We start from the raw sequence: 23,504 nt of genomic DNA on the forward strand, positions 1-23,504 counted from the left end.
GCCGGACTTATGTATAAGCCGATATTCTATTTTTTCATTTTCACAACTTTTTTCCTTAGATAAGCCGCGGCTTATTGACAAGAACTTAGGGTATATATAATATAATTTTCTTTTTGCATTTGAAGTGAAAATTATGTATGACCACGCAAACGGAAATTACATATGACCACAGAACATATAATACAGGAATTAATCACTTCGTTTGTGGATGCCATTTTTATATCGTCTTTACGAATTGTTATTTGTGTGAGAGTTATTTTACTGATATTGAAAAGAAGTAACTATAAACATGCCGATCTATCCCATAGAAGTGCGCCCCGCGTTGCCCTCTCCCAGCCCTCCTCTCTGGACTCCAGTGCTGAGCCGTCCGCTGCCAGGCGCGTTCTGACAGACAAGTTTTATTTATTCGTCCACGTGACTGTCACGAAAACTGCCACATTATAACATTTTTTTAATTGCCAGTACTTGATGGTAGAAGAGATGAGGAAAACAACTTTTGGTCTTTCTACTTTTTAACTGCGCCAAGCTGTAAACAATGTGAAGACAACACCGCCTCAGCGGCGAAGGGTCATCAGAACAAAGTGGACGCTCGGAGGCGCGGGATGTCGGGCTGCTCCACCGGGTCGAGAGCTTTGCAGTTTCGGGCGGTGTCCTCTCTTCTCACACTGTTTGTGACACTTCGAGTCCCCCTCGGCTCCTGGGAGAGTGGAAATCTTTGTGAATGAGTGTAATCGGTGCCATCGAAGCAAGACTCTCTTTGTAAATTGCGCTGCATGACTGCTTACTGCCCTTAAGGTGATTTCAGGTCACTAAAACCTGCAACATTCAAGGTTGCTTTTGTGATTAATTCTTTTAAGAAGATGGAGGGTTTTGTGACGATACGGGTTCGTTCCATGCTCCCAACTGTCTTCATGGGAGCCTTTGAAACCTACACCACCGGTAATGTTACAGATGAGCTTAGCAGTGAGGCATAACAAAGCAAGGGGATGGTGAAAAAGTGTCAAGTGCTTTTGTTTAAAAACAACAACAAAAACAAGGTGTTCAAAATAAGTGCAGTGCATTCAAAAGTCATTAAATAAATAATCCATTAAAATGAGTGTTATTGTGGAGGTTAAAATGAAATAGAACAAATCTTCTAAAAACAATGAGGTTAAAATAATGCAGGAAGCAATTTTTTTAAACAACAAAGCCCGGTGTCTTCTTTCCTGCGGAAGCTCCCCTACTCCTCCTATCTGGGCTTCTCAACAGGGGAGTCGCCCTACCTGCTGCTTGCCCTCTGTCCACTCTCCTGCTGGTGGGTCGCCTTACCGATCCCTGGCTCCGGTAGGCTCTATGAACAGCGACTTGAGATTCCCCAACGACCAAGGCTCTCACGCTGGGGACACCACGTGCCTTCCACGGCCTTACGCAGAGAGTCATCCACCTTCCGGTCACTCCCGTCCTTCATAAAAACAAACTCTGCGGAAGCGACCAGAACTACTACGCCCCGGGTGTCGGCCAAACACCCAGGCTGCCTGCACAGCTGCATGAGAGCCTTCACTCACTCTTCCGCACCGGCTTTCTCTCTCTTTCCCCACTGCTTCCTGCTTTTTTCTCCTGCAACCTCTCGTCCGTTCTTTCTTTCCTTTCCCCTCTATCCGATTTGCGCTTCTATTTATCAAGAGGGCATGGCAGCTGTGGCAAATCAGCGGCCCCAGGAACAATCACGGATGTGGACAGTTTCTCACTTGTGCACTTTGGTGAGAAACGGACACACCATGAATTGCCCCGACAACTGCTTCAGCCACACTACCAGACCCCCTCGCTAAGCAGTGATCGCGCTGATTATTTATTTAAAAATGGACCTTTTGTCGTGCGCTGTGGACCCTCTACACCACAGGTTTACATCTAAGAAGATGTACCGACCTCTTCATGTTAAGTTTTGGACTTGGGAATTGTTTGGACCTTCTGCCCGTTAAGCACGGAAGGGCAGCGTCCACATTTCTCAGAATAATTTTTCTCTTAAATCACAGGCACATAGTGCAAGGTTGTCAGGCAGAAATTTGCAGGATCGCATAGAAAATGTAACTTCTATATCACAGCGGTCGTGTAGCACCTTTCACAAGGGATCTCCTACCGAGAGATGATCCAAATACATTTAAGCTGCTATTAGTGCTACTTACCTGTTGTGTTATTACACCTTTAAAATGTACTTTACCCGAAAGCACTCCAGTACTGCTCAATGTATCTTTACTTCTTACATGTTAATGTTTTACTGTTTAATAATTTATCTACTACTGTACATTTTATTTTTATCCCTTGCACTCAGTGAGTGAAGCCACTGGGTAATCAGCTAGTTATACAATAATATTTGGTTTGTGTCTGTAACACCTGGTGAAAATTTATAGTACTTGTTAGTGTTTTTTTTTTTCACCTTTATTCTCTCAGTCACAATCACGGTACAACCCCCCCACCACCATCCCAGATCTGATGCTGTTAGTTTTTTTTTGAAACTGGGAATAACTGTAGGTGTGAGTGGTGTTTTGAGACAATGGAACTGGAAATTCTCTGGTCTGGATGGACAAAAGCTGACACACAAACGCTGGTGAATCTCCCTTCTTGGTATCTCACTGTCACTTTATTTTTTTTATTCAGTTTTATTGAGTGTTCCTGCTCACGCTGAATTAGTATGCACCCTATGGTCCACGATGTCGAAGCCGCAGTGACAAAAAACAGAGACATAGATATATATGATATTTGGAATTCATTTTATGACCTGTATAGTACATTTCGGAAAACATTGTGCCACGGATGCAACATTGTTCATATTCATCCGCATACCTTTGTGTGGTTGTAATCAGTGACCCTTTTTTTTTTTTTTTTTACCCCCCGATCTTGCTGTCTCCACATTTTGGTGCATGGTGGTGTTTCTTTTTTACTCAAGGACATGTAGAGGAAAGAATAGTACAGTGAGGTCAGTTCTGTGCTATATGCAATCCTCAAATTCAAATGTTAACAGTTCCCACACACTCAAGGACCGTCCTTTCTATGTTTATGACATGTGTACCTGTTGCAATGTTCATACTTCTCTCTATGCTGTGGTTTCTGTTACATTGAAGGGGCGCCTGACACTAACTGAGTTTGCTTACCTGGAGGAAGGGGTGGTCTTAGAACAGAAGCTTGTCGATGTTGCATCCTCTTTTTCTTTTTCCATCAACTTTTCTTGTAATAAGCGACGACAAAGTTCCTCCGCAAGGTGAGCCAAGAACACTCTAATTTTCTCAGTGGACCCATGCAGGCCTTGTACAGTATGTGTGCGTTTATCACCACCTGCTCAAGCATGTTGTAGCACAAGCAACCGGCTACCCGCATGTTCCAAAATGTGGAGACTGGGCAAGATCGAGGGGGTTGTGCTTGGATGCTGTCACTGATTACAACCGCAAGAAGGTACGCAAATGAATATGAATAATGTGAATAATGTTGCATCCGTGCCACAATGTTTTCCGAAATGTACTATACAGCTCATAAAATGAATTCCAAATATCATATATACCTATGTCTCTGTTTTTTGTCACTGCGGCTTCGACATCGTGGACCATAGGGTGCATACTAATTCAGTGTGAGCAGGAACACTCAATAAAACTGAATAAAAAAATTCAAGTGACAATAAGATACGAACAAGGCAGATTCACCAGCTTTTGTGTGTCATCTTTTATCCCTCCAGATGAGAGAATTTCCAGTTCCATTGTTTGGGAATAACTGTAGATGCGAGTGGTGTTTTCAGTTTCAGATAAAAACTAACACTCTCAGATCTGGGGTGGGGGGTTTGTATCATGATCATGACTGAGAGAATAAAAGTGAAGAAGAAACGCTAATTTATATAAGTACTATCAATTTACTCCGGCTGTTACAGACGCAAATCAAATTTATGTTTTTTATTGTATAACATTAACAATAAGAGCAGCTCACTGCTCGAAATGGTAAATTTGCGAGACACCCTGCATCGATCCCATGGCCTCTTGATTACAAGTCAGCAGTTCTTACCGCTGCACCACGAAAGCTGTCGTATTGCACATGGCACCTTTTGTGAAAGTGTTTATTTGATATTTGGCCTTTAGCCTTCACATAATATACAGTTCATGTCAACATTTTGTCATTTATTACTAAAACATGAAAATCTTTGTTTTAACGATGTGTTTACAAAGATTGTTGTAGACACAGAACACACATGAAATGCATTTGTTCCAATTAGTGATCTATTTCCCCTCTAAAACTCCAGCACTTCATTCCAAGATAATCAAGGCTTGGGTTGGCCCTTTCTGCATGGCTGGAAGGGGGGGGGGGGGGGGGGCGGGGTATATGGGGGTGGTAAATCAGGCTGCTTTGTCTTATCGACACATTTACAAGACAAAAGACGCTGACGGAGAGGTGCAAAAGGATTTAAAGTGGGCTGGATTTGAGTTTTTTCATAGGCTTTGGTCATTCTAGTGTTAAACTCATCTACCTTCGCCAGCTCTACTCCTTGCATCCTCACTAGTCCACTGACCTCTATCTCATTTACACACACGTATTCTGTCTTGTTCCTACTGAACGTCATTCCTCTCCTCTCTAGAGCATATCTCCACCTCTCCAGTGTCTCCTCAACGTGCTCCCTACTCTCGCTACAAATCACAATGTCATCAGCAAACATCATAGACCACGGGAGGACTCCTGTCTATTCTCGTCTGTCACCCTGTCCATTACCATTGCAAATAAGAAAGGGCTCAGAGCTGAACCCTGATTTAAGCTCATCTCCACGTTGAATGCATCCGTCACTCCTACCGCTGACCTCACCGCTGTCAAACTTCCCTCATACATTTCCTGTACATCTTCATACTCCTAACTTCCTCATACAATACCACAAGTCCTCTCGATGCACCCTGTCATATGATTTCTCCAGGTCCACAAAGACACAATGCAACTCCTTCTGCCCTTCTCTCTACTTCTCTATCAACACCCTCATAGCAAACACCACATATGTTCTGCTCTTTCTTGGCATGATACTACACTGCTGCTCACTAATCATCACCTCACTTCTTAACCTAGCTTCCACTACTCTTTCCCATAACTTCATGTTCAATTTTTGGACAACAATACAAAAATGAGCGCTATAACTTAAAATTGCTCAATAAGTTGTCCATTATGATATCATCCTAAGATTGCAAATTTCAGATCCATTATTTAAGTTCCTCCTTCATTTGCCCCATTTCTTAACATAATCCTGAAGCCTGACTTGTGTAAACCTTCCTTAAGATTAACTGATAACAGAATTCTGAGAACCAACAGTACTGAATGTTCAATCAAAGTAGTGAATACTGTTGACACACAACTGGGAAAGATGGCCTCCTTCTTTTTCTAGCCTGTCTTGACATCAGCTTTAACTAAGAGGATGTTATAAAAATCAAATGTGTTTAGATCTTGATGATGCAGTTTGAATTGAATCCTGTTTTTTTTTTCTCCACAGAGAAAAATCTGCCATTTACTGTAATGTATAAATGGATGTGAAAGAGAAGACTTGCGAGGCCAACATGAATAGCATGGAGGAGAGGACTGTAAATTTTGAGGAGGAGGACTGTGAGTGGGAGAGTGTCCATCCTAAACAGGGGAGTCTGAGCATTAAGGAAGGGGACCATGAACTGGGGTCAATGAGTAAAGAGGAGTCTTCTATCAATGTAAAATATGAATCATTACAGTCGGACACAAAGACGATTGAAGAAATTTCATCTCCTAGAACTTGGGGAGGTCAGTCACCACCTAAGACATCATCTGAAACAAGTAAGTGAAAAATAAAAATGGGTGTACATTTTAGGGTTAGGGTTATGGGCTTGAAAGTGCTGTCTTGTGCTTTTTAACACTAGAATTATCAAAGTCTATGAAAAATCTCGTAAATCTGTTCCACCTTAAATCCCTTTGCACCTCTCCGTTAAAGTCTTTTGTCTTGTAAATGTGTTGATAAGCAACATGCAGTCTACTATCACATCCCCCCCACCGCCACACAAAGTTTTCTCAGCTCAAGTCTGTTTACCTGTGTGTCAGTCGCTTAGAGTTGTATAGAGTAAATACTATATCGTTATTTGAAATACATGCATTTCATGTGTGTTCCTTGTCTACAACGATCTATGTAAACACATCATTAAAACAGAAATATTTTTCATGTTTTAGTAATAATTGACAAAAGGTAGACATGAAGCGTATAATGTGTGAACCTTGAAGTCCAAATATCAAACACTTTCACAAAAGGTACAAGTATAACACAACAAGTGCACTTTTATTCAAGAATATAACTGCAGAAAAAGAACCCACGTTAGGGTGCGACATTGATACGGACGTAATTTGACTGCTTTGGTGGCGTAACTACTGACTGGTAATCAAAATGTCATGAGTTTGACTCCGGACGACTCCATTTTGAGAAGTGAGCTGCTCTTATTCTTACTATTTAAAAAAAAAAAATGAATCAGTTTAAAGACTTGTGGGGTACTACTCAGAATGGTTCAATTTAAAGAAAGCAGTAACGTGGTTCCTTAGGTTCAATGAAGTGCTACTGCGTCTGAAAGAAGAGAGAAAGGCAATCCAATATACAGTCAGTCAATATGGACACGGCCCAGAAAGACAAAAAAACACTAAACAAAGAACATATCAAGGAATGCAAATCAACAATGAGGCTGAAGCCACTGTCTCTGAAAGACTTGATTAAGGCAGAGAATGGACTTATTCACCTCAGTCAATTATAAGCTTATCCAGAAGAGGTCACCTCTTTTAGGTCTATTTTTTTTGTTTCTTTTCTCCCAGGGCTGAATATTTTTTTAAAAACTAACTTTTTAAAAAAAAAAAGAACACAAAGCAATGGTTTAATACATCAAATCAACAAAAATATTTATTTTTGACAAATGTTACTGTCTTGCATGTTGTTTGAGCCTGCATACTACTGTATATGATGTCACATACTATGACTAGGGGGCTCCGCCCCCTGCTCGCTTCGCTCGCCAACCCCTGGCGTTGGGACATGAGAAAGAGTCAGATGTATGAATTAGATATAGAATAGTGTGCAGCTTTGGATGATGCCCATAGAAATAACAAATAGAGTGTTTGTCATATATTAATGTTTTATTGGAATATTTCTTTGTATACAACATTAGTAGTAAAGATGGTGTCTTGTCCTTGAATGAGTCTTCCTTGGCATGGATTATTTATAATTTTAACTTTAACGTCAGATGAACGTCGAACACGTGAGAAGGCAACATAAAGTTGTCCATGTCCAAAAACGGGTTCAGAGAGGTAGATGCCAACCTTGTCCATGGTTTGTCCTTGTGATTTGTTGATGGTCATGGCAAATGCAGGTTTAATGGGGAACTGTCGGCGTTTCAATGTAAAAGGTAATTCTAGCTCAGAACTTGTAAGGTCAATTCTAGGAATGAGAACAGTATTGTTAGCATGTGATCCTGTAAGAACTGTTGCTTGAATAACATTGCATGTCATGGTGTTGACGACTAACCGTGTGCCATTGCATAAACCCTGTTTTGTGTTAAGGTTTCTTAATAGCATGATTATTGTTCCGTTTTTAAGGGTAAGGTTGTGTTGTGGTAATCCAGCAGGGTTAATAGTGTTCAAATATTCTAAGGGGAAATTTATATGTTCATTGTCGTCATCAGAGTCAACTTTGTCTGAGCTTAGAAAGATCTGTGTCTCTCCAGGAAGTAATGAAATGACTTGGTTATTAATGTGATTAACATTAATATTTTTTGGACATAATATAGTGCGTTGTGTTAACAGGGGTATTTGGTCTAATGTGATTGCTGTTCCAAATATCTCTTTTACTAAGTCGTCTGAGATAAAGGATTGTGGAATGGAAATAATATCTGGGTGAAGTCCATCTGTATTTGTGAGTGTACCATTTCCCAGTTGTATTAGCCAACTGTTATATTCTGGATCTGGACATCGCATGTTTTGTACCAACTGTATTGTTTTAAAGCAATGCCAATTGTCTGCGTATTTTAAGGTGGACTGAACAATAGCTGAGCGCATGGCATGTGGAACAATAGCTAAGCATTGTCTAAAATCTCCTCCTAATAAAAGAACTTTTCCTCCAAAGGGAATATTATTATTCATCAACGTTTGTAGAAGTTTATCAATGGTGTTGAGTAAGTGACTGGATGCCATTGTACATTTATCAATAATTATCAGTTTTGCAAGACGGATGTCTCGGGCATTGCTACTGTGAATGTTCATAGTGGATACTGATGTCTCTGTGATTGGGACCGGTATTTTGAATATTGAGTGACATGTACGACCATTTATTAACAGATTTGCTGCCACTCCGGTTGTAGCAGATGCGATAATCATCTGTTGTCTTGCAGCAAAGAAATGTATAAGTGTTTCATAAAGGTATGTTTTTCCGCTTCCTCCAGGGCCGTGAAGAAAGAAGCATTTGGGTATAGGGCTGTTGTCCTCCGTGGCATGAATAATTTGTTGAAAAGCATCAGATTGTAATTCATTTAAAGAGGAAAGCATAGTTTGTGCAATTCGTTCTTCTTGTTGTAGATCAATAGGTGTGTAATTTATATCCGGTAAGGAATCTGGAACATTTGGTAAATGGAAGTTTTCCAATGTATACCCAAGGAGCATAAGAGCCAATCCTTCCTGTCCAGTTGGAAATAATATGGGGTATGTTAAAGTATCAAGAAGCGGAAAGCAAATGTCTATGCGTTTGAATGTAGGTGTGTTGTTTTTATCAGGACGTAAATGTAGAACAATATCTCTGTGAAATGGAGGCTCACCATCTTTACTTTGAAAGACAATTGCCACTTCATTAACGACGGGCAGATTGTATCGTCTTGGATCTTGTTCTTTGTCCTTTATCAAGACCAAAGCAATTGTAGTTGCTGCTATACCTTCTGCATTTGCTTTTGTATTTGCCTCCTTTTCAACTTCATGTAGCATTTTTATAGACTTAGCTAATGGGTGATTGTTTATGACATGAGAGACGTTTCTCATTATAAGCTCTGTGCATTGTTTGTTTTCAGGAAGGTTCATTCATTGATAGATCGCCTCATCCGGATCTAGGATGTAGATTTGTGCATATTTGCGTTGTTGATTTGTTTCAGGGTGCACTGTTCCAATGCGATGCAATATTTGTCCACATATGCGAAAGCAGTATGGGCCATTGCCTTTTGGTGGCCTGATATGTACTCCGGTTGATGGAAAAGCAAATGAACTATTGTAGGATCTAATACAGTTCATAAAGTTTTTACTTTCAGGCACATCGTTAGTTAGAAGCTTCTGTAGATATTCAGGATATGAATGTAAAGGAGGCAGTGTAATCTGACCTTTTTGACAACAACGTGTAAATTCATTATTTGTATTGCCAGTTGTTTCTTCTGTGAAGTTAAGTGAATGACAATGATTGCAAATGACATTCATTAATCCCAATGAATTTTCCTCAATAGTGGATTCCTTATTGAAGGCGTTTTCAGCCAATTGTCGTAAGCGTTTAACAGGTGCGTGGCGTTGATGACCGCGACGGGCATGTTTTGCTTTTTGCGGTTGCTTGCCTTTTTGTTGCATGTCCATTATTTGTGACGCGCTATTTTTTTCTTTTTTTTTATTCGCCTCGGCTTTGCGCAAAGTCCGTTTCAGTCTACGCCGTGCATTGTTTGTATCGAGCCTTGTCCGTTTTTGTATGTCGGTCATTTGAGCTTTGCGCTTTTCGCGTCTTGCTTTTTTTTGTTCTGTCAGTTCATTTGCGCATTGTTCACGTCTCCATTCCTTGTAGGGTCTGTGGGGTGGTTTTGTGTTCTTTTTTTTGGTCTTCCATGGGCTTGTTGAATCCCCCTCTTGGTGTGTGTCCCGTCCCGTCCCGTGCCTGTAGGGTGGTGGTGGGGGGGGGGGGGGGGGTGGGTATGGTCGTGCCTTGCTATTGTGCGCTCGTCTGTTCTTTTTTTTTTGGTGTGTTTAGTTTCGTGTGCAATGTGTTTCGTGCTTTCCCCTCGTTTGAGTACTCTTTTATGTGCCTTTTCCTTATTTTGGAGCTTGTTGAGCCTCATTTTTGTGACTCCTTTCTGTATGTGCTCACTCCTGTTTTCTGTGCTCTTGTCGGACTCTTTTTGCGCCTGCGTCTCTCGCGGCCCCTCATCCGCCTCTCTCCCCGTTTGTGTGTGTCCCGTCCCTTGCTTGTAGGGTCTGTGGGGTGGTTTTGTGTTCTTTTTTTTTGGTCTTCCATGGGCTTGTTGAATCCCCCTCTTGGTGTGTGTCCCGTCCCGTCCCGTGCCTGTAGGGTGGCGGGGGTATGGTCGTGCCTTGCTATTGTGCGCTCGTCTGTTCTTTTTTTGTGGTGTGTTTAGTTTCGTGTGCAATGTGTTTCGTGCTTTCCCCTCGTTTGAGTACTCTTTAATGTTTTTTTTCCATATTTTGGTGCTTGTTGAGCCTCATTTTTGTGACTCCTTTCTGTATGTGCTCACTCCTGTTTTCTGTGCTCCTGTCGGACTCTTTTTGCGCCTGCGTCTCTCGCGGACCCTCATCCGCCTCTGTCGCCCTCTTTTGTCCGCCTTTCTCGGGTCCTCAGCCGACTCTCGCGGACTGTTTGTTGCGCCGGCGCAGTACGTCTTTTTGCAGCTACGGCCCATGGCCGGATGTGCCTGCGTCCATCATCCGGTTTAGCATTCTCGGTTAGTAATATGGATTAAAAAAATTGCTCTGCATACCTGTTTGTCTCGTCTGACAGTAGCTGAAAAGCAACATCAGGAGAGAGCAGCCTGAAGTAGTCCAGCGGCTGGTAATCTGTCGTGTCCAACAGCAAACCATGCTGTTTTGTGAAGTTCGATCGCCAGTTTGGCTCCCATGGATCAATGTCTGGGTTTTCCTGCCACATGAACCTTGTTGTAGGTACATCAGCTGCGCAAATGCACTCAGCTGGCCGCCGATCAGCTGGGGCGGCATTGGATAGTGTCCGATCAGCTGATGCCAGTTCCTCACTCTCTTGCTCGATCAATGGTAATGCGCAAAACATTGTCTGTGGAGTATTTTGTTTTCTGCACTCGCTTCGCTGCCACATGAGATTGTCGATGCCATCTTGCCTTTGTGTACATTTTGTAAATCACGCACACGCAAGGATAAGATGTCGAGTCAATGAGTCTAACATTCCTCCAAGCAGAGAGGGAATGTCTGTGACGTAACAGTGAGTTTTGTCACCATTAACAGCTATTGTCACCCTCTACTCCTGGATGTCGACTTTTGTCAACATGTGCCCTCAACCTCTCATGTCAACAAAAGTCGACATCCACCCTAAAAGAGTTAAAGCTTTGCACAAAAATCAGTAAAGAAATGTAGTAAAATCAACAAACTAGACCCAGTCCTGCAAGAAGGAGTATTGAGAGTTGGAGTAAGACTCAGCAAATCTGCTATGCCAGAAGAGGCAAAACATCCATCCATCCATCCATTGTCTTCCGCTTATCCGAGGTCGGGTCACGAGGGCAGCAGCTTGAGCAGAGATGCCCAGACTTCCCTCTCCCCGGCCACTTCTTCTAGCTCTTCCGGGGGAATCCCAAGGCGTTCCCAGGCCAGCCGAGAGACATAGTCCCTCCAGCGTGTCCTGGGTCTTCCCCGGGGCCTCCTCCCGGTTAGACGTGCCCGGAACACCTCACCAGGGAGGCGTCCAGGAGGCATCCTGATCAGATGCCCGAGCCACCTCATCTGACTCCTCTCGATGCGGAGGAGCAGCGGCTCTACTCTGAGCCCCTCCTGGATGACTGAGCTTCTCACCTTATCTTTAAGGGAAAGCCCAGACACCCTGCGGAGGAAACTCATTTCAGCCGCTTGTATTCGCGATCTCGTTCTTTCGGTCACTACCCATAGCTCATGACCATAGGTGAGGGTAGGAACATAGATCGACTGGTACTTTGAGAGCTGAGCCTTGCGGCTCAGCTCCTTTTTCACCACGACAGACCAATGCAGAGCCCGCATTACTGCGGACACCGCACCGATCCACCTGTCGATCTCGCGCTCCATTCTTCCCTCACTCGTGAACAAGACCCCGAGATACTTGAACTCCTCCACTTGGGGCAGGATCTCGCTACCAACCCTGAGAGGGCACTCCACCCTTTTCCGGCTGAGGACCATGGTCTCGGATTTGGAGGTGCTAATTCTTATCCCAGCCGCTTCACACTCGGCTGCGAACTGATCCAGAGAGAGCTGAAGATCACGGCCTAATGAAGCAAACAGGACAACATCATCTGCAAAAAGCAGTGACCCAATCCTGAGCCCATCAAACCGGACCCCCTCAACGCCCTGGCTGCGCCTAGAAATTCTGTCCATAAAAGTTATGAACAGAATCGGTGACAAAGGGCAGCCCTGGCGGAGTCCAACTCTCAATGGAAACGGGTTAGACTTACTGCCTGCAATGCGGACCAAGCTCTGGCACCGATCGTACAGGGACCGAACAGCCACCTGGTGATGAGTTGGCTTCGATGGTGGGGGAGGATGCCGGTCAGGCGTGGTAGGCCCAAACGTGTTGTGAGGGTCTGCTGGGAACGTCTGGCAGAGCCCCCTGTCAGAAGTAGCTTCAACTCCCACCTCCGGCAGAACTTCGACCACATCCCGAGGGAGGTGGGGGACATTGAGTCCGAATGGGCCATGTTCCGTGCCTCTATTGTTGAGGCAGCTGACCGGAGCTGTGGCCGTAAGGTGGTCAATGCCTGTCGTGGAGGCAATCCCCGAACCCGTTGGTGGACACCGGCGGTGAAGGATGCCGTCAAGCTTAAGAAGGAGTCCTACAGGACCCTTTTGTCCTGTGGGACTCTGGAGGCAGCTGATAGGTACCGGTAGGCCAAGCGGAATGCGGTTGCTGAGGCAAAAACTCGGGCGTGGGAGGAGTTTGGGGAGGCCATGGAGAATGACTTTCGGACGGCTTCGAGGAGATTCTGGTCCACCATCCAGCGTCTCAAGAAGGGGAAGCAGTGCAGTGGCAACACTGTATATGGTGGGGATGGTGTGCTGCTGACCTCGACTCGGGACGTTGTGGGTCGGTGGGGGGAGTACTTCGAAGACCTCCTCAATCCCACTAACATGCCTTCCAATGAGGAAGCAGAGCCTGGGGACTCAGAGGTGGGCTCCCCCATTTCTGGGACTGAGGTCACCGAGGTGGTCAAAAAACTCCTTGGTGGCAGGGCCCTGGGGGTGGATGAGATACGCCCGGAGTTCCTCAAGGCTGTGGATGTTGTAGGACTGTCTTGGTTGACACGTCTCTGCAACATCGCATGGACATCAGGGACAGTGCCTCTGGATTGGCAGACTGGGGTGGTGGTCCCCCTCTTTAAGAAAGGGGACCGGAGGGTGTGTTCCAACTACAGAGGGATCACACTCCTCAGCCTCCCTGGAAAAGTCTATTCAGGGGTCCTGGAGAGGAGGGTCCGTCGGGTAGTCGAACCTCGGATTCAGGAGGAACAGTGGTTTTCGTCCTGGTCGCGGAACAGTGGACCAGCTCTATACCCTTAGCAGGGTCCTGGAGGGTGCATGGGAGTTTGCCCAACCAATCTACATGTGTTTTGTGGACTTGGAAAAGGCATTCGACCGTGTCCCTCAGGGAATCCTGTGGGGGGTACTCCGAGAGTATGGGGTACCGGCCCCCCTGATAAGAGGCAAAACACCCTGCAATCATTCATAAGAATTCACATATTGCTACTGTCATTATCCAACACTTTCACTGAGAGCATGGACATTGAGGACGTAACTATATGCTAGCTCAGTTACATCAGAAATATTGGGTCCCACAAGCCAATTCAGCTATTAGAAGGATTATTTCAAAGTGTATTACATGAAGAAGATATAATGCACAAATAGGTGAACAAAAGATGGCAGATTTGCCAGAAGATTGTCTACTCCCAGACCAACCACCCTTTACCAGTGTTGGAGTCAATTATTTTGGTCCATTCCTGGTAAAAAGAGGACGAAGCCTAGTGAAGACGTACTTGCCTAACAACTAGAGCAGTACATTTAGAAATTGCATATAATTTAGACACTGGTTCTTGTATCCAAGTCTTATGCTGATTTATTTGTAGAAAAGAACAAGTTAAAATCTTGCGCTCAGTTAATGGAACAAATTTTATTAGAGCAGAAAGAGAGCTACTAGAAGCAGCTGAAACTCTTGAACAAAAAAAAAAATTGCAATAACATGATGAAGAATGAAATGAAATGGAAATTTAATCCACCAATGACCTCTCGCCAAGGCAGAGTGTGGGAAAGACAAATTAGAAGCATAAGAAAGGTCCTGAATTCAGTACTTAAACAACAAAGTCTAGATGATGAACATCTCCACACAATGATGTGCGAAGCAGAATACATCCTAAACAAAAGACCCCTCACAAAGGTATCAGATGATCCGAATGACCTGGAGTCACTGACACCAAATCACATGTTACTACTCAAGACAAAACCCAGCCTTCCCCCCAGGACTTTTCTCAGAAAATGACCATTATGTCCAAAGCCGTTGCAAACGAGTACAATACCTCTCTAGTTTGTTTAGGAAAAGATGGACTAAAGAGTATTTACCAATACTTCAAGAACATCAAAAATGGCTCACACCAAAAAGAAACTTAGAACCTTGTGACGTTGTTCTCCCTGTAGATCAATCAGTACCCCAAAGTTCCTGGGTAATGGGGCGAGTCATCAAGACACTGCCAGATATGAAAGGAGCAGTAAGAAGAGTTTGTATGCCGACCAAAACCAGCACACTGGACAGACCTGTGAACAAACTGTGCCTGTTCCAGGAACCAGCAAATGATTAATGAAATGAAAAGATTAAGTTTTGCTCTTACAGTAGAATTTTTAAGTTTTATAAGTTCGGTTTAAGTTCATTAAAGTAGTTTAACATTACTTAGTAAGAGCCTTAAGTAATTGATTTCTGCCCTAGCATAAACAATTAGTGGCCGGATGTGTAAGAGCCATTTCCTAGTTACATAAGATACATAAATGTTTTACTAAATGATAGTGCATAATCTATAGGAGGTTCCTGTAACCCCCATCAGTTGAATTGAATTGGTATATTTGAGCTATTTCTAACTGCTCTGACTAAACATTATTCTCAGTTAGTGATCAGCCTTGCCATGTGTAAGGTGTTGAGGGCACATGGTTTTATACCGGGCCTTTCGTGTCTTGCGTGCCTTGTGTGCGTGTTTTGTGTGCCAAGTAACATGTAAGACAAAGCACTTAACTGAAAGTGCTGCACCGTACGTTTAAAGCATACAGAAGTAGCTAAGAATCTTTAAGTATAGAAACAACTAAAGTTTTACAAGAAAAGTTAAGTTTTGAGAAGATACATTTTTTTCTTGTTTGCCTTTTATTCTACGTGTGTAACTACTTTTTTCTTTATTCTTATGTGGATTATTTGCTTTTCTCTTTCACTAAATATTTTTAAAACAAACTTTTGGACTGAGATTTCTTTCGGTATGCATTTTACCCGTGCTTGAACTCGCCTTACACTCCTGTGGCTACAATTAGAATTATTGGAGTTCCAGATGATGTTCAGAGTGGGAATATGTTCAGCTTTTTGGTTTCTGACCATCTTAAATTTGAGGCGTGAAATTGTGCGGGCACATAGAATATAAACCAGGGAATGAGACAGCGCACGTCTACATCCAATCATCATCGAGCTGCTTCGCTATTCTGACTGAGTTACTATTCTGAAAGAGGAACTCATCCATTCAAATGTAACTTCTGAAGGATGGAAGATCTACGTTTACTGCCAATTACTCAGTCCACACCACACAAGGCCACGTCTCTAGGGATCACAAAAGCTCCACAGATTGGTCTTTCTGCTTTCCTGATTTATCTGGCCAATCCTCAAATGTCCTTCCCAGGAGGCAGCGGCTGTTCACCAACCCTCAACAGGCACTCGATGTCCATCCATCCATAAATTTTCCAACCCGTTGAATCCGAACACAGGGTCACGGGGGTCTGCTGGAGCCAATCCCAGCCAACACAGGGCACAAGGCAGGAACCAATCCTGGGCAGGGTGCCAACCCACCGCAGGCACTCGATGTCCTTGACTCCTTAATGTCACTGGTGATTGGCTGCTTTGATTGTTTTATGTGTGATGTTGCAGTACTGCTTGGACATTTTCCTGGATGTTGATTCATAATTACTACTACTTTTTTTCATATGTGAATTTTATGTGTACGTGTGATTAGATACTCACTGGAGGCTGTGAGGGGTCAGGACATGAGCATTGCATACGCCACATATTCTCAACCCACAATGGTTTAATATTTGCTTGCATGTCATATTTATCTTCAGATGTGCTTTTTCATATTTTCACTTCATTGACTCTTGTATTGTGAATGTTGGGGTCAGGATGGGATTATTTACTGAGCTCTCTCCATGTTTGCCCACTCATAAGCAGAACCTGGTGATTTTTACCTTTGTTTATTTCAGAGACCCTCATTTTAGTTTTTTGCATATACAGTTTAGGGGTGGGATTCTGGAGTTACTGTCTACATTATACATGATTATTGGTGGGGCTACGGAGTGAACTCATTTGGCACCTTGTAATGTATTTAATTTGCAGTTCTCCTTTATTGCTGTTCTTTGTTTTCCTCTCTCCTGTCTAATCTCTGTGTCTTTTCTTGGATTGTAAGGTTGCTCTCTTATACTTGCAATCATTCAAGTGTTGCTGATTTATTATCTTTGAGCTTGGCTGATACAGCCTGTTATCAAGAATCATTTTGTTTAAAGACATTCATCCAGCTGCCTCAAGGTGCTACTATGTGGCTGTGTCCTCCTCTGCCCCTTGTAAAAAAACATGGAGGTTTGGGCCGAGTTCACTATGCTGTGCCTCTGAAGGTTTGTGGTTCTGGAGGTGTTTCAGAAGGCAGGTTTTATGTGTTTATGGAGACTGGCTGAAGAAAAATCAGTCAGCATACAGTAATATTGACAATCTTGAGAAGCATCTGAATAATCTTGAAAATACACACCCGTGTGTTTCTGATCCAGTACAGAAGCTCAAAATGACGCTAATCAGAGAGAAGGTAAATGACCATCTTGTGCAGAGTAGAGAATTCAGTTCATGTGCACTCGTTGCTATCTCTCTGGTGCTAAACTGAGCGAGTTGTGAGCTCTTAGACTGCACAGATGAGATTTGTTAGCCTCCATGTCCTAAGAGTAGAAAAATTACAGTGATAATACAGATATATATATATATATATAGATAATATCACTAATTACTGCTTGGAAATTAATGAGGTTCATTCATTTATTTATTTATTTAGTTATTTATTTATTTATTTATTATATAACCCCCATCTTCAGAGTGATTGATGTGCTTTTTAATTTTTTTAATTTACCAAAACTCTCACAAAATGATTCTGCTTTTCTGGAGGTCCCTTTTTTAGCTAAAGAAATTAAATGTATTTGCAATAACAAAAAATGCCCCTGACGCAGTTGGTATGAAGACAGAAGTATATTTTGCATTTCAGCCACAAGTGTCCAGTTTGCTGTTTCAGTTCGGGAGTCATGTGGGTTTCTGGGATTTTTCAGTGACCTGCGTGTTTTATTCATTTATGTTTTACTCTGTTCTCATTGTATATTTAAAGCTTTTTCCTTTGCTATCCTCTGCCTCTTAAAATCAAATAACAAAAAAAAAAAACCCACATTATGGAGTCAGGTGGCTTTGGACTAATCGTTTACAAATATTAAGACACATTCTATTTAATAAAAGTGCATTTCACATGTTTGACGTGACACTCTCCAGTATAATGAAAGGTGAAGATTATCATACCTTCTGCCTCCAGTAATTGTATAATTTTATATAATATTTTAAGAATATGATGACAACATGATGATGGCAATCTGTAATGTATTAAAAAAATCAATTATTTTGCTGATTGTGACTATTTATTTTACTGTTTAAACATTTTACATTACGCTCATGTATTTAACAGTTGTTAATTTTGTTTTCATTTTCAAGTGTCTATTCATGTGCTACTTAAGTTTGCTAATGCTTATGAAAAATTGTTAAATTAAACCAACATCTAATGTCAGTATTAAAGCAGTAGATTAAAAACTAAGTTTTTTTTTTTTTTTTTTAACTTTATACAGGAATCAAACTTCACTGCTGTTCTGAATGTGGCAAAACATTTTTACGGAAAAACAAGCTTCAGAACCACCAAAGAATTCACACAGAGGAGAATCCATATTGCTGTTCTGAATGTGGTAAAACGTTTTTACAGAAAAACAAGCTTCAGAGCCACCAACGAATTCACACAGGGGAGAAGCCATATGACTGTTCTGAATGTGGCAAAATGTTTTCACACAAACAGTATCTTCAGCGCCACCAAAGAATTCATTCAGGAGAGAAGCCGTATTGCTGTTATGAATGTGGCAAAATGTTTTCACACAAACGGTATCTTCAGACCCACCAAAGAATTCACACAGGAGAGAAGCCGTATTGCTGTTTTGAATGTGGCAAAACGTTTTTACGGAAATACTATCTTCAGAGCCACCAAAGAATTCACACAGGGGAGAAGCCGTATTGCTGTTCTGAATGTGGGAAAATGTTTTCACAGAGAAAGGGTCTTCAGCACCACCAACGAATTCACTCAGGAGAGAAGCCATAGTGCTGTTCTGAAATATTTTTATGGAAAAATGAGCTTCAGTACCACAAAAAAAAATTAACGGGGAGAAGTCATATTGCTGTTCTGAATGTGACAAAAAGTTTCCACAGAGGCGCAATCTTCACAGCCACCAAGGGATTCAGAAAAGAGAGAAGCTTGTTTGCTGCCCTGAATGTGGATAACAATTCTCTTGCCATGGTAATCTTCAGACGGACATTAAAACTTACACAGGAGAAAAACGTATTCCTGTTCTGAATGTGGCAAACAGTTTTCACAGAGAAGCAGTCTTCAGAGCCACCAAGGAATTCACTTAGGAGAGAAGCCGTATTGCTTCGACTGTGGTAAACAATTCTTTCTCAGTAGTTATCTTTAGAGTGTGAAAGTAGCACTATGTAAGCGCCTGACCCGGCACAGACTCACACTGAGGCTCGTGTATAAAACACCAAGACTCATTTTCTTCACCTGTGGGGTACGTCTTCCCTGTGAACCCCACAGGCAATACACAGTCCCAAAAGCACTCCAGAACCAAACACAACGCTCCCTTCTCAAACCACCACTCCTCCCTGGCAACCTCTTTCCTCCCGATTCTGGCCTGAGTGGTGGTTGCCGGCCCTTTTTATAGCCCACCTGCGTGCTCCAGGTGCTTGATCACCTGCTTCTGATTGCACTGCTGGGCAGAGCTGTAGAGTTGTCCAGGCCGGCTCAGGGATCTATGCAGCACCCTCTGGCGGCCACCCCAGATCCCAACAGGGTTGTGGGGAATTCAGGTACCATCCTCAGCCATGGAGGCTGCCACCAAGCGTCCCAGAGCAGGTATTGAGCAGTCCATGATTGATCCCCAAAACAAACATCGAAGGGGCATCCCGGCCGGGTCTCAGGAGTTACACGTTTTCACCATGAACTGATCTTCAGAGCCACTAACGAATTCACCCTAGGGAGAAGCCATATTGCTGTTCCGAATGTGGGAAACAATTCTCGCACCATAATAATTTTCTGATACACATTAAAATTCATTCGGGAGGGGAGCCATATTGCTGCTTTGAATGTGGTAAATGATTCTCTCTCAGTAGTTATCTGCAGAGACGCATTAAAACTCACACACAGGATAGAAGCTGTGTTGCAGAAAGGTTTTACAAAGAGGCTGGTTTCAGAGATATCAAAGAATGCACATGACAGAAAAAAATTACGGAAACTCCCCTACCTTGTCCACAGATGAACACTGTACAATATGCTAAGCAGCAGAAAAAAGAATTTAAAAAGTTTGATTGAAACAAAAAAGAACAAATTGGGGAAACTACAAGTAAAGTGGTAAATACACTTCCCCTTCCTCCCCCCCAACATCCTCCTGTGAACACAGTTTGTCCCTCATAAGCCATGCATGGGTAAGTTCTAAGACTAAAAGGTGAACACCTAATCATAGTTGCACAAAACAGTGGCTTGGATGTAAGGTGGTTCACATCATAAATAAAAAAAAATTGCAAAAAAGAATCCATAGTTGTTGCTTCTACCAAAGAAAACTGTGAACAGTCACACATCTTGTTGCTGAGTTCGAGATACTGATTGCTGAAGAATTATACACTGCACAACACAACAACGTGGCCAAGCTCATTTGCTGGAAACTCTGCAAGAAGTACAACTTACCAGCACCAGAAAGACACTGGGACCACAACTCCGCCCGCACAATGGAAAATGAGGAGGTGAAGGTCACTTATAGCACAGCAATACTGACTGACTGAAAAACCAGACGTAATAATCAAAGAAAGCCTGGATCATAGAATTATTAGTTTCTAGTGGTTTCTCAGTCCTGCGAATGGAGAGGCTAAAAAGTAACAAAATACCAAGAAATGCGGTCTGAGATGTGCCAAATGAAATATGGGACAAAAAATAGTGCCTGATGTTCTAGGATCAACATGACTGATAAAGAAAAACTTTCAAGCCCATCTTCACAAATTACAGTAACTCCTTATGATCTGCAAAAAGAAGCCTTAGTAGGAACAATGCAGGTTGTACACTGAGTCCTTGTGGCAAACTTAAGAGAATGAGAAATTATTACAATGAGACTGTCCTGACTAAAGAGTGAAGTTCAATCCTGCTTTGATAGTAAGCACACCAAATAAATTTGGAAAAATTAAACCTGAGAGAAGTAATGATGTTGTTCTGAATGTGGTAAACAATTCCTACACAGAAATACTCTCTTGTTCCACACTAAAACTCACAAAGGAGAGAAGCCATGTGTGTTTTGTGAATGTGGTAAACAGTTTTCAAGAAGGAACAACCTTTTGGATAGAACAGCAACATTTATTTGTATTGCACATTTTCTTATAAACAATGTAGCTCAAACTGCTTTACATGATGAAATAAAGAGGAATATAAAACAAACAAGATCAGCCAATAATACTATACAGTATGTAGCAATGAAAAAGGTAACATTGAATGGCTAGCAGGACAGAAAAAGAGCAACAGTTCCAGTTAGGCTGATAAAAATTAATCAGCAGGGGATCCAAGGCAAAACTACCACAGTACGGCCCGGACCCCACAGGACATTCTACCTCAATCAGTCCTTGTGGTTTACATGCTTCACATGAAGAATTTGATGATGATGGCCATGTGGACATATGGGACACCTGCCATTCAGTCCATAAACATGAGGCAGTGTGGTGGTGGAGCACATCGTCACCACAGGAGAAATGGAGAAGACGACAGAGAATAGTACAGATTAGTATGGAACTGCACATCACAGAGGAACATGAGAATTCAGTGCCCATATAGACTAACAGGGATACAACTAAAATGTAGCTTCGATAAAGCCTTTTTTTTTTTAAATTGTTGTACAATATTAGCCTGGTGAATTTCTATTTTAAAGTATTCTAAATTTTAGGTGTGTAACAGCAAAAGGCCACCTCACCAATTCTTTTCAGATTGGCTCTTGAAATTGTAAGTAGACCTTCATTTGAAGATCTGAGGTTATGACTGGGAGTGTAAGGGGACAGACATTCTAAAATGTAGGACTGGGTGAGATTATTTACGGCTGTGTAAACCATTAGAGTCGATCTTGATCTTACAAACAGGTTCCATTCCAGCAGTCTGTTTGTAACTCCATTTTGTTCATAAGTCCAGCACGTATTGGCATCTGTTGATAAGTGTTTTAGTTTCAGACACCTCTTGATTTGGACCTGTAAACAGTTTTTTTCAGTAGTTTTTAATGTGTTTTGAGCAGCGTACAAGTATTGTACATGAAATAAAGATTATAAAAACAAAAATAAGATCTTCACACCTCTACTGCCACCACTTGGCGGACATGCAAATGTTCCTTAAGTGCTAATTTTGATCTTAAGGACAACTTTGTTCATATATATGAAAGTTCACACCTCAAAGTTCATAAGCAGGGGACTATGTGTTGTAGTATTTTAAAGTCAATTGTAAATGACACGAGAAACTAATATAATGACGCTAAAACTGGTGACACGTACACAGATTTACTTTTTCTAGTTAAGATTCTTGCTGCTGCATTCTGCACTAACTGTAAGTGACTGATGTCTGTCTTAGGTAGTCCTAATATGTATGTATAAATAGATATTTATACACACACACACATAAATAAATAAATATATATGTTCAAAATATTTATTTCTTGATGAAGGCTTTTTTTTCTTTGAATGAACTTGTTTCCATTAAAAGTCAGATGTTTCTCATTTCCCGGTTCTTCAGCAAATGTATTTCTTTCTTACCCCTCCTACTAATTTTTACAAGCGGTTCCAATAACAGTGGAGGACACTATTTTGTATATAAAAGATTAAAGGACCAGTTTTGAATGCGAGTATAGCATCAAGTCAATGACACTTCTGGGCTATGGATCTGCTCAGTTATGTAGCAGAGGGGCTTGTTCATCAGTTTCAGCTGCTTTGGTGCACTAGAGGGGGGCTCAACAATGAGACGACCCCCAAAACAGGAATGAATGGTTTAACAGGTGGAGGGAGGCCACTGACATTTTTCCCTCCTCATCTGTTATTTCACTCATTTTACATTTGGCTATGGTCAATGTCACTACTGGTAGCATGAGGCCATACCTGGACCCTACAGAGCTGGCACAGGTAGTCCCAACTTCTCCAGGATGGCAGGCACATCAATACCACATGCCATTGCCAGAAGGTTTGCTGTGTCTCCCAGCACAGTCTCCAGGGCATGGAGGAGATTCCAGGAGACAGACAGTTACTCGAGGAGAGCTGGACAGGGCCCCTCGTAGAAGGTCCTTCACCCAGCAGCAGGACTGACCGCTATCTGCTCTTTTGGGCAAGAAGGAACAGGGTGGGCACTGCCAGAGCCTACAAAATGACGTACCGCTGGCAGGCCACTGGTGCGATAATCTCTGACCAAACAATAAGAAACAGACTTCAAAAGGGTGGCCTGAGGGCCCAACGTCCTTTAGTGGGCACCATGGAGCTAGATTGGCATTTGCCACAGAATACCAGAATTGGCAGGTCCACCACTGGCGCCCTGTGCTTTTCATAGATGAGAGCAGGTTCACCCTGAGCATATGTGACAGACGTGAAAAGGTCTGGAGAAGCTGTGGAGAAGGTTATGCTGCGTGTAACATCATTCAGCATGACTGGTTTGGTGGTGGGTCAGTGATGGTCTGGGGAGGCATATCCATGGAGGGACACACAGACCTCTACAGGTTAGACAACGGCACCTTGACTGTCATTAGGTATCGGGAAGAAATCCTTGGACCCATTGTCAGACCCTGTGCTGTTGCAGTGGCTCCTGGGTTCCTCCTGGGGCATGACAATATCCAGCCTCATGTGGTGAGAGGATACATGCAGTTCCTTGAGGAGAAGGGAATTGATACCATTGACTGGTCCCCACGCTCACTCGCCTGACCTCAATCCAACA

The 23,504-nt window shown here is 42.5% G+C and overlaps 1 protein-coding gene across 1 annotated transcript in view; it reads left to right on the forward strand.

Annotated features, from left to right (window-relative positions):
- LOC114669334 (gastrula zinc finger protein XlCGF49.1-like) overlaps positions 1 to 19,946 on the forward strand; it is a 332,556-nt gene extending 312,610 nt beyond the window's left edge. The window contains exons 2-3 of the mRNA XM_051921834.1: positions 5,483 to 5,793; positions 18,100 to 19,946. Coding sequence (XP_051777794.1) covers positions 5,514 to 5,793; positions 18,100 to 18,617 — 798 coding nt within the window. The 5' untranslated portion in view covers positions 5,483 to 5,513 and the 3' untranslated portion in view covers positions 18,618 to 19,946. The remainder of the gene's footprint in view (positions 1 to 5,482; positions 5,794 to 18,099) is intronic.
- Positions 19,947 to 23,504: the final 3,558 nt, after the last annotated feature.

Source organism: Erpetoichthys calabaricus, assembly GCF_900747795.2.
Source record: "Erpetoichthys calabaricus chromosome 1 unlocalized genomic scaffold, fErpCal1.3 SUPER_1_unloc_26, whole genome shotgun sequence".
In the NCBI taxonomy this organism is placed as follows: domain Eukaryota; kingdom Metazoa; phylum Chordata; class Cladistia; order Polypteriformes; family Polypteridae; genus Erpetoichthys; species Erpetoichthys calabaricus.